Source organism: Myxocyprinus asiaticus, chromosome 17 (genome assembly GCF_019703515.2).
Source record: "Myxocyprinus asiaticus isolate MX2 ecotype Aquarium Trade chromosome 17, UBuf_Myxa_2, whole genome shotgun sequence".
NCBI classification, from domain to species: domain Eukaryota; kingdom Metazoa; phylum Chordata; class Actinopteri; order Cypriniformes; family Catostomidae; genus Myxocyprinus; species Myxocyprinus asiaticus.
Window position 1 is genome coordinate 18,347,612 of NC_059360.1, and position 16,001 is coordinate 18,363,612.

General features: G+C 35.6%; 1 protein-coding gene across 5 annotated transcripts in view; it reads left to right on the forward strand.

Moving 5' to 3' along the window:
- Positions 1-16,001, forward strand: part of LOC127455039 (dystrobrevin beta-like) — an 89,283-nt gene that overhangs the window by 20,662 nt on the left and 52,620 nt on the right. For 4 of the 5 annotated variants that reach the window (XM_051722587.1, XM_051722588.1, XM_051722590.1 and 1 more), the window contains 5 exons: positions 1,219-1,304; positions 2,532-2,686; positions 2,808-2,913; positions 5,157-5,323; positions 6,832-6,956. In XM_051722587.1, the coding sequence (XP_051578547.1) occupies positions 1,219-1,304; positions 2,532-2,686; positions 2,808-2,913; positions 5,157-5,323; positions 6,832-6,956 (639 nt within the window). The remainder of the gene's footprint in view (positions 1-1,218; positions 1,305-2,531; positions 2,687-2,807; positions 2,914-5,156; positions 5,324-6,831; positions 6,957-16,001) is intronic. The other variant, XM_051722589.1, reaches the window with a different exon arrangement.

Here is a 16,001-nt window from a genome sequence, read left to right on the forward strand (position 1 = left end):
CAGCCACCCAGATCTTTAATTATCCATATCTGTGTGGAAAACCCCATATTAGTTTACAACTAGTCTCTGCACATTAAAGGGATAGTTTACCCAAAAATTAAAATTATCTCATCATTTACTCACCCTCATGCCATCCCAGATGTGTATGGCTTTCTTTCTACTCTAAAACACAAACAAAGATTTTTAGAAGAATGTCTCAGCTCTGTAGGTCCATACAAAGCAAATTGATGGTGACCAAAACTTTGAAGCTCTAAACAGCACATGAAGGCATCATAAAAGTAATCCATAAGACTCCAGTAGTTTAATCCACGTCTTCTGAAGTGATCTAATCGATTTTGGGTGAGAACAGAGCAAAATATAATTCCTTTTTCACTTTACATCTTGCCATTGCAGTCTCCAGACACAATCATGATTTCAAGCTCGATTACACTTCCTAGCGCCATCTAGCATTCTATGAATGTTTCAAGCACTAGGAAGTGTAATCGAGCTTGAAATCATGATCGCCAAGTTGACTTCTGATGTCAAGGTTTATAGTGGAGTTATATTTTGGTCTGTTCTCACCCGAAACCGATTGGATTGCTTAAGAAGACGTTGATTAAACCACTGGAGTCTTTTGGATTAATTTGATGCTGTGTTTATGTGCTTTTTAGAGCTTCAAAGTTTTGGTCGCCAATCACTTACATTGTAAGGACCTACAGAGCTGAGATATTCTTCAAAAAAAATTTTCAGCAGAAGAAAGAAAGTCATACACATCTGGGATGACATGAGGGTGAGTAAATGATGAGAGAATTTTCATTTTTGGGTGAACTATCCCTACAAACTGGAATAGAAGAAATTATTCAAAAATAGACAAAATTACATCCTCCAACCTTAAAAAAACATATTGCCCTTCATTGATATTGTATTAGTTGATGATACTAGAATTACTGCAAAACTAGAAATAAGTGCCAATAAGGAGTTTCACCATTGTAGGATTTTCTTTTTTAGTGAATGTACCTTTTCTAATCTAATCTATATTCAACTCAGCCCACAATCAGTCCCTCTCATCAAACTCATTATGTCCCCATAACACTCTGAATTGAATCTTAGTCAAACATGTTCTGTTCGCATACATAATTCCAAAACTAAAACTGTGAAAACTCTGAATGGAAGTAAAATATCCTGAAGGCTTTTGGTTAAAATTAAATAATTTCAGATTATTTGTTGTTTGTGTTTCAGTGAAGGCCATGGGAAACTCACCGTGTTTGCTATGAAGGCTATGCTAGCTACTATGTGTGGCGGAAAAATACTGGACAAATTACGTTGTGAGTATTATACCTATTAAACAACCAGTCAAAAGTGACTTTACGGGGAGAAAATGAACATTTCTGGCAAATAGAGACATAAAATGCACTCCATACATAACAATATAACATTTTTAAAAACAATATTAAAATGTATGTTGTTTTGTTAGCATTTAACATATATAAGTGGTCATCTTGCATTTTTCTCTCTGTTAAATTGTCTGAATTACTCCTTTTAAATAATTAAAACATTTCATGATATGTTTAAAATTATTAAGGGAAACCATATACACAGAATACCAGAATACATTTTTGCACACTAGAAGAGTATTGCGGGAAGGTAGCTTTGTTCCAAAAGAAAGAGAGCAATGTTATCCCTTAACGGAGTGTGTAGACAATAGTCACTTTGAGGTAATATTGCTGTTTTTGATGACGCGTCCTCATGATTTAGTTTAGATTTTAAGATCTTACCTGGGAATGATTTTAAGACGCTCAATTTGCTTCCATGCTCCCAAAGACTATCAATGGATAATAGTAATTACATATTTTTATGTTTGTTTGTGGAGACATTTTTATTTTTTTTTTTAAATAAAGTTACAAAGTGTCAGTACATTAGGCAAAAATGTTATGTGCCTTAACATGTTAATCTTAACAGCTGAATTTTGCTGGTAATTTGGAAGGTAACATTCTGATCAAAATTAAGTGACAGTGACATATTGCTTCTTGTAGGGTGTTCCAAATGGCCACATATGAGTCAGCAATGCTCTGCCCCATTCAGAGTACTCACTTGTAGGGGGACGCTCACTTTCGATTGGAATTTTTACAGAGTTTGGTGCCCTCTTGTGTACATGATACGTACTGAACTTAAAATTGCATTCTCAAATAAACAGAAACAGAATTCTTATTTGCAATTACAAAAATATTGCAGTTACTCCAACACCACAGTGCTGTTCCATCATATTATATTAAGGTTGCAGCACTTATGCATTTTACCTAAATGGGTGTTATGTCTTCTGGATTTCAGGTTTTGGAATGGTAATCAGATGTATGTTTAGTGATGCATATAAACCGTCATTTAAAAATGTGTAATTTCTCAAGAACATTAGGCCTCAAAGACACATTTTTATGTTAATTGCCTAATACATCCACATGCACTGCATATGATATATACATTTAGAGTTCATTTAGAGCATTTTTGTTGAATCAAATGTGCATTCACAGCTTTCTGTTAAAATCTTTCTCTTTTAGATATATTTTCCCAGATATCAGACTCCAATGGGGTGATGGTCTTTGCCAAGTTTGACCAGTTCCTGAGGGAGGTGCTGAAGCTCCCCACAGCAGTGTTCGAGGGCCCTTCATTTGGCTACACTGAACACTCTGTGAGAACATGCTTCCCTCAGCAGGTGAGTACACTAATCTCCTTCAGAGAGCAGCAAGAGTCCCTTTAAAATGATTGAAATCTCATTCAACCTGTCTCGAGTCTAAAAGGCTTTCACTGAGAGTGCCTTATCTATGCTTTGTCAGAAGAAGATCTTGCTGAATACATTTTTGGATGTGTTGATGGCAGATCCGCCCCCGCAGTACCTCGTATGGCTACCTCTCATGCACCGACTCGCTAATGTAGAGAATGGTACGTACTGTTTTAGCTATGCATTTTCATGTTTTAAAGATTTAGTTCATATAGTAATGTTTTATTTTGTAATTAAAATTAAAATATAATTTATATATATATATATATATATATATATATATATATATATATATATATATATATATATATATATATACACTGGCGGCCAAAAGTTTGGAATAATGTACAGATTTTGCTCTTATGGAAAGAAATTGGTACAAAGTTTGATTCCACTGGAAGGTGTAAACAAAGTGGCTCTGTGGTGCTATTGAAAAATTGCTCTGTTTAAGCATTACAGCCTTCCTGACACAGCAACATTGACTCAAGCAAAGGCATGAGTTTGGGGCGGGACTATATCTTTTTAAAAATTTTTTTACCAATGGTAGATCTGGGAGTGTTCTGGGAAAACTGTTTGAAAACAGAAATTATTTTTGCAAGTCTGTTTGGTGTTGCTAATGGCGCAAACATTACACACTTTAAGTGCAGAAAAACCTGAAGTTCAGTTTCGAGTCAGACTTGACTGAAAGATATGACTTGCGGTTAAGTCAGAAGAATTCAGTGAAGACCATTAGACTGGTTCAAAAAAGTAACTCATGAGCTAATTAGTCTTTTTGAGCAATTCATAAGATTCATAAGTTCATGAATCAAACTACTCTATGCAGAGTTTTATAACACAAAACATACTCTCGTACATGAATGTAGATGCTTCTAGCTACACTTTTCTTCAGTGAAGTGGGCACAGGCCCACCAATACTGGACAGTTAAAAGACTGAAAAAACATAACCTGGTCTGATGAATCTCGATCTCTGCTGAGGTACACAGATGGTTGGCCCATTGTAGCCTAAATGTTCTGTTCTTGGCTGACAGAAGTGGAACCCGACGTGGTCTTCTGCTGTTGTGGCCCATTCACCTCAAGGTTCGACGTGTTGTGCATTCTGAGATGCTATTCTGCTCACTACAATTGTACAGAGTGGTTACCTTAACGTAGCTTTTCTGTCAGCTCGAACCAGTGTGGCCATTCTCTGATAACCTCTCTCATAAACAAGGCATTTCTTCTGAAGAACTGCCGCTCATTGAATGTTTTGGCACCATTCTGAGTAACTTTAGAGACTGTTGTGCGTGGAAATCCCAGGAGATCAGCAGTTACAGAAATACTCAAACCAGCCCATCTGGAACCAACAATCATGCCACTGTCGAAATCACTGAGATCAAATTTTTTCCTTATTTTGATGGTTGATGTGAACATTAACTAAAGCTCCTGACCTGTACCTGCATGATTTTGCGCAACTCGCATAGCTTTCCATTAAAGTCGACCCAAATCATTATCAAAGGACAAAGATTATTTACTCTAGCCATCGCTGGATGATATATTCTTTATATGTATCTTTCATATAGCCTACACAATGTATTTACAGTTACAAATAAGTCTTTTTGTGGATTGACAGCTGGAATTAAGCCTTTTCACAAGTACATACAGAGAAATTGCATAATAAATGTTGTCATTTCTAATCATCCAGTTTGTGCAGTTACATCAGTTTCATATACTAACCTGCAAACTCATCAACGTCACTTTGTTATTTCTTGAAGGAGTACAAAAACCATTGTAACTTTGGGCTGCCTTCTGCTGCTCCACATCAGCTCGTCCTGTGTGTATGATACCGGTGCTTTTCCTACCCGCAACCGACTTCAGTAATTGTTATATCACCCTCTTGTGGTCTCCAAACACTATTACAACACACTATTAAACAGAAGGCCAATTGAATGAATTGGAAAGCATGCAAATTAGGCTTCTAATTTAAATGTTGGCTAATTTCAATATATCGATGCCTCAAAAATATATTGATAAAATAACGTACTGATCAATAATCGATAAATCGATATTTTATGACATCCCTACTGCATGTGAAGTTGTTCTACCGGTCTGCTTGTTGGCAATGTGTTGGCCAAGCACTCGCGTGTAGGATAGTGTACTTTTGTAAAGTACGTTTCTGGCCAATGTTTGTTTTTAAGTGCAGCAAACGAAGACAGCGCAATAGAGAGACATGCTGTTGTTTTGTTGTTTTTTTGCGGTACACTGTCGTTTTATCTCATCACAGTCAATTCAAAATGTTCACATCTTGATTAAAATATAATGTCTGGCACTGTGGGTTCAGCAGTGTCAGAGTGCTGCCATTGAATAGCGGCGCAGGAAACACTGGTTAGTTGTATATCTGTTATTGATAAAACCCTTGTTTATCCCACAGTCTTCCATCCAGTGGAATGTTCCTACTGCCGGAGCGAGAGCATGATGGGTTTCCGGTATCGCTGCCAGCAGTGCCATGGCTACCAGCTTTGCCAAAGCTGTTTCTGGCGTGGTCATGCTAGCGGTCCCCATAGCAACCAGCACCAGATGAAGGAACACTCCTCATGGGTACATCTCTTTAAGATGTCACACTGTTATGAAGTAAACTCAGGTTATGTTCGGAATAGCATATTACCATACTACTATTACTACTTCCTCAATATAAATAATGTGTAGTATGCATAGAATGAACATTTTCTGTATGTACAATAATACACAGATGACAGATGAATTTGCCAAAATGTGCAGTAACAGAGCATACTGCACTGGGTACTCTATCTAATAATATCACCTTGTGATTTTCAGCTTCTTTCTCTTTACTGATATAATGAAATATTTGCAATTTATATGTCTACTTTTGAAAGGCCATTAAAGGAGAAAGATGCTTTTTGCCTGCAGAATGGTGTAGTTACGGCATCAACCAGCAGGGGCTAAGTGGTCCATATACTAACCAGCCAAACTTGAAAATTCTGTATGCAGCTATGCACATAATGTGTTCATGAGACTAACGCAATAAGATCAAGTGACGAGAACGTAGCCAATTTTTTCACTTACTAAAAAAAATAGTAGGCAATTTTCAGTGTACACTGCATTGTATACTGAACATCATTAAAGGGATATTTCACCCAAAATCACAATTCTGTCATCATTTACTCACCCTATTTTTTTTTCTGGGGCCTAATGACTTTCTTTCTTTTGTGGAGCACAGAGGGAGATGTTAGGCAATATGACAACCTCAATCACCGTTCATTTTCACTGTATTAAAAAAAAAAAAAAGCAATGAAAGTGAATTGTGACTGAGGCTAACACTCTGCCTAACATCTCCTTTGGTGATTCACAGAAGAAAGTGATATGGATATGGAATAACATGAGGGTGAGTAAATGATGACAGAATTTTCATTTTTAGGTGAACTGTCCCTTTAAGTAGTATGCTAGTGTTCTATTCTGAAGATAGCCTTAGTTTAACATGCAGACTTAAGTACAGTACAGATATTTTGAAATAGCCTACGATACTATGTACAATGAATTAGTACATAATGGACATGGTTTACTCATTCTGTTCTGCTGTGAGGGAGGGATACATGAGCAATAATATATTTCTTGTTTCTTGCTAAAAGTTATTCTCCTCCAATTCAAGAATTTCAAGGTGTTCATGTTTTCAGCTAGTTATATTGATTTCATTTTTAATGTTGAAGTATTCTCCCTGAGTACAGTCACACTGCTGGAAGTTATAGCTTGGGAAACGATTCGCACTGCCTCCCAAATCCAATTAGAAGAGAGTTTTTTTTCCCCTCATTCTTACTACCTCAGTAAAGATTGTTTTCTAACCCCAGAGCAAGGATTTTGCTGAATCAAAGATAATGTTTAATTAACTCAAAATAACATTTTAAATATGAACATTTTCTAGCTGCACATGGGAAGTAAGTCTATGACCTTTTATATACATATCAAACATGCATAAATTGCCCTTTTAATGCCACAAAACTATATATTTTAATTGCTTTTGATATTTGGGTGAAGAATGTAAGGTAGTTCAGTGTTTTCAGTTTTGTAGTATTTTTTTGCTCCTTTTGTAGAAGTCTCCAGCAAAGAAGCTAAGCCATGCCATCAGTAAGTCTCTGGGCTGTATGCCGATAGGAGAGCCCCCTCATCCTGTTTTCCCAGAGGCCGCTGAAAGACATCAAGACCTTGCGCACACTACGTAAGTCCTCTGGAGAGCTTATCCATTTTAAACTCTCACTGTCCTCCCAGTTGTGGACTACATGCACATTTCATATAATTCATTTCACTGTGCTTCTAGATATCTTTTTTTTATTTTTTTATAATTTCTACCAAATTGGAATGCCCAATTCCCACTACTTAGTAGGTCTTCGTGGTGGTGCGGTTACTCACCTCAGTCCGGGTGGTGGAGGACAAGTCTCAGTTGCCTCTGCTTCTGAGACCGTCAGTCCGTGCATCTTATCACGTGGCTCGCTGTGCATGACACCGCGGAGACTCACAGCATGTGGAGGCTCATGCTACTCAACGCGATCCACGCACAATTTACCACATGCCCCATTGAGAGAGAGAACCCTTAATCACAACCACGAGGAGGTTAGCCCATGTGACTCTACCCTCCCTAGCAACTGGGCCAATTTGTTTGCTTAGGAGACCTGGCTGGAGTCACTCAGCACACACTGGATTCGAGCTCGTGACTCCAGGGGTGGTAGTCAGCGTCAATACTCGCTGAGCTACCCAGGCCCCTGCTTCTAGATATCTTAAAGACACAACTCAGAAAAAGCAGGTAAAAGAACTCGAAGTTTATACAGATGGGATGCTGAAATTTAAGGGAACAGGAATTAGTTTTCCTGCATGGACTAGCCACCACAGTGCTGTGGGTTTGATTCCCAGGGAACACAAACTCTGATTAGATGTACAGTAGAGTTGTACGATTAATCGTTAAAAGATTGCGATCTCGATTCAGACACCCACAAGATCTCATTTCTAAATGACAACGATTCTTCAATGTATATTAACGTTCCAGTGGCATGCATTTGAAAGGCGGTCAAATTTAAATTCGAAATTCACTTCAAGACGCATTTTTAAATATTGATAAACTTTTTGTGGCACCTACGAAACACAGCGTTCCTGCACGAGACGCTGAATAGACTAAAATGCAACGGCCAAAGACGATTGTCCAGCACAGTACTTTACAAACTGTAGGGTGCAGCCACAATTAGTTTGATTACAGCCGGCTGCTCTCAAACATTCACATGCGTGTGTCTGCCCATGCACTTTTGTCTAGTGATGAATGTAGCACTCCTGCATGAGACTCTGCACAGTTTTTAATCAAAATACCCCTCTTTAGGTGATATTAATGTAAACACAGCTGTTAATGAATTACCAGTGTAAACAGACGGGATTAAATCTGCGCTGTCTTGATGAGATATTAAAGCAAACACAGCCAATAATATATAAGCAGACGGGACAAATTCTTCAAAATTTTAGATCTGTGTGATGTTTAAATGTATATAAGCTGCTTGATGTCTGTTATAGGCATTTAGGCATTCTGACTGCATCAAATTAGTATTAATGTAGATATATCACACAGTAAAGAGTGTCAAATATTGAAGTACTTTCATTTGCATTAAATTACCTTTTTTAAAAGTTTTTATATTATAATTTTTTAAATGTTTAATTGCTACTGTTGCTAAAAAACTTAAAGTTGAGTAATTTGAGTAATTCCTTTACAAGCTTGAAGAAAGTTCTACGAGAGAAACACTGAAGGCCTCATTGTTTTAATTTAAATTGTTAATATTTACAGTGTTTTATTGCATATTTGCTTACAAGTGCAATACCAAGTTAACATAGAACTGTTAATGAAGCTTTTTTCTGTTCGTTTTGCTTTTTACTTAGCATGTGAGAAACAGGTTAAGTCGTTTTTTTTATTTATTATGCAGTTTTTAACTGGATTTTTATTTTATTTTTTGGCAATAATTACAAGGTTTATAATGTATTTGTTGCGCCCCCTTGTGGACTTAGGACATTTTAAATTTATATATTTGAATAACAACTTTATTGCATTTTTGCATAGATTGAAGCAGAGAACATTTTGTCAGAACCAGAACTTTTTTAAATACCCTTATGTCCAGGTTTTGTAAATCACTTAAATAAGCATTTTTCGTCAGAATCGTGAGAGAATCGTGATCTTTATTCTAAGCCAAAAAATTGTGATTCTCAATTTATCCAGAACTGTGCAGCTCTAATGTACAGTATAACTTTAAGAAATAGTTCACCCAAAAATTAAAATGCTCTCATTTTTTACTCACCCTCATTTTATCCCAGATGTGTATGACTTTCCTTCTTCTGCTGAACACAAAGATTTTTAGAAGAATATCTCAGCTCTGTAGGTCCTTACAATGCAAGTGAATGGTGGCCAAAATTTGAAAGCTCCAAAAGCACATAAAGGCAGCATAAAAGTAACCCATAAGACTACAGTGGTTGAATCTATATCTTCAGAAGTGATATGAGAGGTGTGGGTGAGAAACAGATCAATATTTAAATCCTTTTTTACTATAAATCTCCACTTTCATTTTCATATTCTTCATTTGTTTTTGGCGATTTGTATCCTTTGTACATATTGCCACCTTCTGGGCAGGGAAGATAATTTATAGTAAAAAAAAGACTTTAATATTGATCTGTTTCTCACTCTGTTTCACACTTATCATATCACTTCTGAATGTGTGGATTTAACCACAGGAGTCTTATAGATTACTTTTATGCTGCCTTTATGTGCTTTTTGGAGCTTCAAAGTTCTGGCCACCACTCATTTGCATTGTATGGACCTACAGAGCTGAGATATTCTTCTAAAAATCTTTGTTTGTGTTCAGCAGAAGAAAGAAAGTCCTACACATCTGGGATGTCATGAGGGTGAGTAAATGATGGCAGAATTTTCATTTTTGGGTAAACTATACATTTAAGTGCACTGTGAGGCACTTTGGATAAAAGTGTTTGCTAAATGCAAAAAGTAAATGATTAAGAATTTTTATTGGAAGGAATAAGTTAATAGCATGTGCAAGTGAAGCTTTTTGGCATTTAACTGAGAGAATCCATTTTACTTTGGAAGAAAGGTGGACACAACAGTTCAAACACTGCAATGCAAAGATTTATTCTTTGTGTGTGTGTGTGTGTGTGTGTGTGTGTGTGTGTTAAAAAATATCAGTTCTTGTATGTGGTTATTAGTAGTGTTTACTAATGCAAGCATCACTATTACTATTGCTCATACTTATGGTTAGGCCAAGAGCATACTACAAGACTGAAGTGAGCTTTGCATGGCAGGCACCACTCACATTTTCTTCAGAGAATGTCAAAATCTAGTTTCACCTACACCTGCGACTAAATGACAGAGTTTAATCAGGACAAGTTTGGACTATTTTAAGAAGCTTTCTACTACATAATTACTCATTACTATAAAGGATCAAAATGTAATCACAATAGATCAAGATTTATTTATTGAAAACAAATATTGATCTGCAAATCTGTCATGGGAAAGAAATGTAATTAGGAAATGCCAAGAAGAAAAATATTCTGTGTAAAAAATATATGGGTGCAGTTTTCTGGTTTATATGCATTATAAATATCAGGGATCTTGCCAGACCTTCGCTCACTAGCCCTTCTCTGTAAGTACTTTCATTAACTGACACATGAACTTGTGGATTGATGAAGACCGTAAAACTATAGAACATATGTGCCCTGCCCTCCACTGCAGGGAAAGTTTAGCAGAGTTACACTATTCATTTAATTTTCTGATAAAGTTCCAGCATTATTTGACTTTGAACCATATGAAGTATCACAAGCTTGGATAATGTTTGCATGACATTACATTATTCTGCTTATAGTGTTTGAACTGTGAATGAGGCAAATGGACAGCGATAAAAGGAAGTGCTACAGTTTTAATTGAAATTTAAAATGAAACAGCAATCCATTTTACTTCTGTGAAGTGACATATTTCTGAACAAAATGGAAAAAGGATATGCAATGGGAAAAAATGTAGGGTGGGACTTTATTTTATCCATTCAGAATTGACTAGATAGTAAAAAGTGGGCGTTCCATACCAGAATGGAGCCAGACCTGAATGTAAATTTGCAGTTCGCTTCTTGGGTTTTGATCTGATATGAATTGTCAGCTGAGAGACCTAATATAGACAGGTGTGTACCTTTCCAAATCATGTCCAATCAATAGAATTTACCACAGGTAGACTCCAAACCATGGTGCAGAAACGTCTCAAAGATGATCAAGACAAACTGGATGCAACTGAGCTAAATTTCATAGCAAAGGGTCTGAATACTTGCGTCAATGTGATATTTCAGTTTTTTATTTTTAATACATTTGCAAGAATGTCTAAAATCCTGTTTTCACTTTGCCATTATGGGGTATTGAGCTTAGATTGGTTAAGGAAAAAGTGAATTTAACCCTTCTACAGTCTTCGTTACTGGTCCACACTGTTAGTATTCCCAGTCAAATTTGATCGGATACAGTAATAATGTATTTAAAAAAAAAAAAAAAAAAGAAAATGTAATAAAACTAACTTTACTAAAGTAATAACACTAAACTTATGCATTTCTTTTGGAACTTTATCGTATTTACACCTAATTGACCTAAATTACACCATTTATTTTCATATAAAAGAAACACATTTTATATTACTTTTACTTAATTAAAAATGTACACTTCATTAAACTGATAAATAAGAAAATATCAAAATATGTCATACATTTGGAGCATCTGCTGCTATCTGCTGGAAAAAAAAGATATACATTTATATAAAATGACAATTATAACCAGCTGATGGCTGCAGCGATCTACACATGCTGCCTGGTCACTGTAGACCAATGTTGTAACAACGTTAATTTCTAGATATTAAATTATGAATTTGGATATTTATTACAATATTATCAAAGAATATTATTTGTTAAAGTTTAGCATTTTTTTTTATGTTTGCAGTCAAACTTGACCATGGTGTTACAGAGAGAATACTTTAAAATTGTAAGCTTTTTGTTACAGACCATTTATTTTGCAAACATGAAAATTAAATTCAAAATGAAGTAATTGGATGATGACGAACAGCAAGATAATGAACAGCAATAAACAAACTATTCATGAAAAGCAGCAATAAACAGTGAAGAAGAAAATTTGTTTAGTCTTATAATAAATAATAAAGTCTTGAAAATCACACAGACTCATAGAATCTAGTTAGCATGTCTGTGTGTGAGTGTGTGTTTGAGATGGTTTTTGTGGTTTACAAAGAATTTTTTTTTTTAGGTTATACACTAGTAATTACAAAGGTATTATGCTATAAAGGTGGTTTATGAGGACATCCCTAGTGTCCCTGTAATTCAAACGGCTTAAAAAACATACTAAACTGTAATGTTATTTTGAAAATTTAAAAATGCCAAAAGGTTTCTGCGAGGGTTAGGTTTAGGGTTAGGGGATAGAATAGATAGTTTGTATTGTGCTGCTAAAAACTGAGCAAGGCCCAAGAAAGCAACATGTATAACTTTACGTGAAATTTTTTGTTTTCATAATAGATGAAATGTTTTGTCTGGATGGTGTGGCTCCCACACCTAAGTTCTGTACATATGTATGTTTGTGAGTGAGAGAGCGAGAGAGTGTGTGTTAGTGTGTGTGTGTTGAGTTAAAGTGAGTTTTTATTAAAATCAAATTGGTCATAAGTGACCCAAGACAGTAGAAGGGTTAAACTATTTTAGCATAAGCTGCAACATAACAAAATGTGAAAAGACTGAAGGGGCCTAAATACTTTCTGAATGCACTGTAAATATCTGCATTAGATGAGAATAAATTCATTATTTTAATCATTCCTAAACAACTAGATGATTTACAAATTATGCATATCAGTGTAGATATGGTCATCCACACACTATTTAATTTAGACCAGAGAATTGAATTGACTTGATCTTTAACACAATTACTGAATTTTGTCTAGTCAACATCAGAGTTCAGGCTATTAAATGCTAAAAATCAGTATATTTAATAAATTACACTCCTGGACACAGCTAAAATATCAGTATTACTCTTAATAATGCAGTGGTCACACCAGTTAAGCTAATGTGCACAGTGCTCTTTATACGACTCAAAAACATGATATAAAAACAAGATCTATCGGTACTAAGATCCAAGCCTGGCAGACAGTCTCCTATGGGGACTAAAATACTAGTTAAAGTGCACTGTCATGGTCCAGTGGCCTTTCAGAGTTGGCAGAGAATAGCTGCTCTAAAACTTATAGAGTTTAAATTTAATGGAAGCAGCTGATAGTACCTGAGGCAGATCCCTCAAGGGTGCTGCTCTGTATCCCTATAGAGACACACAAGCTCTTTAAACCAGACGTTTGTCTCGCAGACATTTTCTTTGACCATTTCTGTCTGTATACGAGTGATGGTGGATGACATTTGCAGATATTTTTGGCTGCCACTAAAATTTTTCAAAATTCTTTTTTACGTCACCTGAAATGCATCATACCTAATCTGAATGGGCATGACATGAGCAAGTATTAAAATCCACATGGAATTAAAATGGACCCTATTTATTTTTCTTAATGCAAATTTCTGGTCATATAATACACAATTCATTGTTATTCCAAATTTTGTTTGTTTCATTCAAATGTAGTAACTTGCTCCAACTCTGAAACGACTTTTCAGCTGTTCAGATGTTTTAGCTGATGTCACGAATCCCTTACTTTTTAACCCCTCTCTATCAGCCAACTGGCTTTATGCTGGTTGGTAACATCCACTTTTTACGATTCAGTCAATTTCAGAAGGATAAAATGAAATGCTGCCCTAAATTTTTCGTGTCAAATATCCTGTTACCTCACACTTTACAAAAGTAAAATGAGCTGCAAACGCTGTTTCACGTTTACTTAAAAGTCAACCGTAAACATAAAAGGTGTAAAATTAATTATATGCTAGGGTGCTAATATATGCTAATATATTTTGGCTGATGCAAAGTAGTCTTGGAACTTATACTGACACCTTTTGGATTCAGCATCATGCGAAAGTGTTTTGTTTCCGATGCCATTGTAGAAATACCATAGTCACAAGCATATTTGCCAGCCATTATTTATTTATTCTGCAATCGAAAGTGTACGATTTGTTTGGTCATGTGACTTCAACATTGCAGCCCCCATGAGCCGGCGACCCACCCCATGTACAATAAAAAAGCTTTTTAAACCACAGATGAAACAGGAGTCTTTATCTGATGTGAATGTACATGACATTTTTAATAGATTTTTCAAAAGTACTATTCGTTTCTTTAGGGTTAAAACTTTTATATGATGGAAAATCATAAAAATGTTACTACATCTGCATTTTTTATAAATAATTTTTACGTGCCTCGTTGTACATATCACGGCAGTTTCCTGGTGAAATAAACACCAGGCGCTAAAACAACAATGACTTTTATTACTTTTCACACAAATCACGTGCAAAAGAGCAGATTATCAGTTAATAAACACTAAGTTTTTACACTCACACAATGTTATCTTATGACATCTAAACACTTTTACTATAGTTCATGACTTGAAGCACAACAAAAATGACGTGGCTGCTTTAGCAATTGCGTTTTTCATGTCACATTTGCTTTTCATGACACTATCGGTTAAGTTTAGGTTTAAGGTTTCATGTAGGGATGGTGGTTGTGTTGATTTAAAACTTTATAGCGCATTAGGTGCAAGTGGTTTTGCCAAAATTGTACGTGCAAAGCACTAATGGGCTCGGTCAAGTGCAATTAAATTCTAAGGTTCTTCTCCAGCACTGTCTGCGTCCTTTATAGTCCATTCCCTGTCAATCACCAGCATTATAAACAAAGACAGCATATTCATCAGAAGTTGGTAGTTTAGATGGATGGCAATGAAATATGGACTTATGTTCTTTTGTGCATTAACTCCACTGTCAGGCATATTTCTATGACAATGACACACTCCTTTTACTGTATACGCATGGAAAATGTGGTTCTCGTCAGGATTTGTATTTACGCTCCATTAAATAATAGAAAATGTAAGTATTATTGAACATTTTCATCTATTGGCACACAAATCATGGCTAGTGTTAACAGGGATTGTATTGGTACGCACCGTCTACCGGTCAGTTTGATTTTGACAAATTTAATTCATATATTGAAACAGAAAAATTAAACAAAATCAAATTACACTTTGAACAAAACAAAAGTATAATCAAAATAATGAAGTGGTAAAAAAAAATATACCAAATCCAAACATTTTATTCTTCCACCGGCCCCTTTTGCAGGCCTTAAAATCACTCTACGACAACAGGTGGAAAAATACCAATACAAATGATATCATAAATGCAACTGTAAATATAAACATAATAATACTAATTGAAAAATAAACCATGACCTAAAGATAGTTTAGCACAAATCTCATAAATATTTGTTTCATAAAACGACTACAGCAGTGACTGTCATGGACATAACTTGATGTTCCACTATATTTTCAGAGTTTGGACTTTATTACCACCTTCTGTTGGAATCTTAAAACTGCAATGACCTATTTCTCAGAAAAATAGAAAATTGTGTTTTGCGCCAACTTATTAACATACAATAAACCCACAGCTTGTGCAGATTCACCCACAGATAGTGCAAACACTCCCACCAATGCCCACTTACGCTTTGCGCTGGCAGGAAAATTTGCACTTATAGAATTAGCGCTCTCTCGGAAATAAGACGTGCAGAATCATAGCACTTAGTGCTGCGCTTTGCGCACCCATGAAAATAGAGCACAAGAAGTCTTATGAAAGAACGAGGAAACTTTAGAGTCTAATTAACACCCAGAACAGATTCTGGCTTAATGATAAAATTATCTCTGAACTCACTGTGACCAAAGGGCACATTTGCCAACTCTTGTTCTCCTGCCAGTGTCTTCTTTTTTTAGGGCCCAAAATTCAGATTGCTAAGCATTTAGAACTGCTCTTGAAATATCCTTTTGTACCACTCAAATAGCATCCTCTTCAAATGCTACTTTAAATAATCCTTTCCTTGTGTGGAAGTCTTGTAGAATTTTCCTTTTAAATAATGCTTTCAATTTATGAACAGAGCTAGTATAAGGTCTTTCCTAATACTTTCTTTAATTGGCCATGTGAAAACTGGAGATATGAAAGTCATTATTAGAATTAGAATAGATGATTATCAGAGCTTTATTAGAATATTTTCACATTCTTAAAGAACCAAATAAATCAAA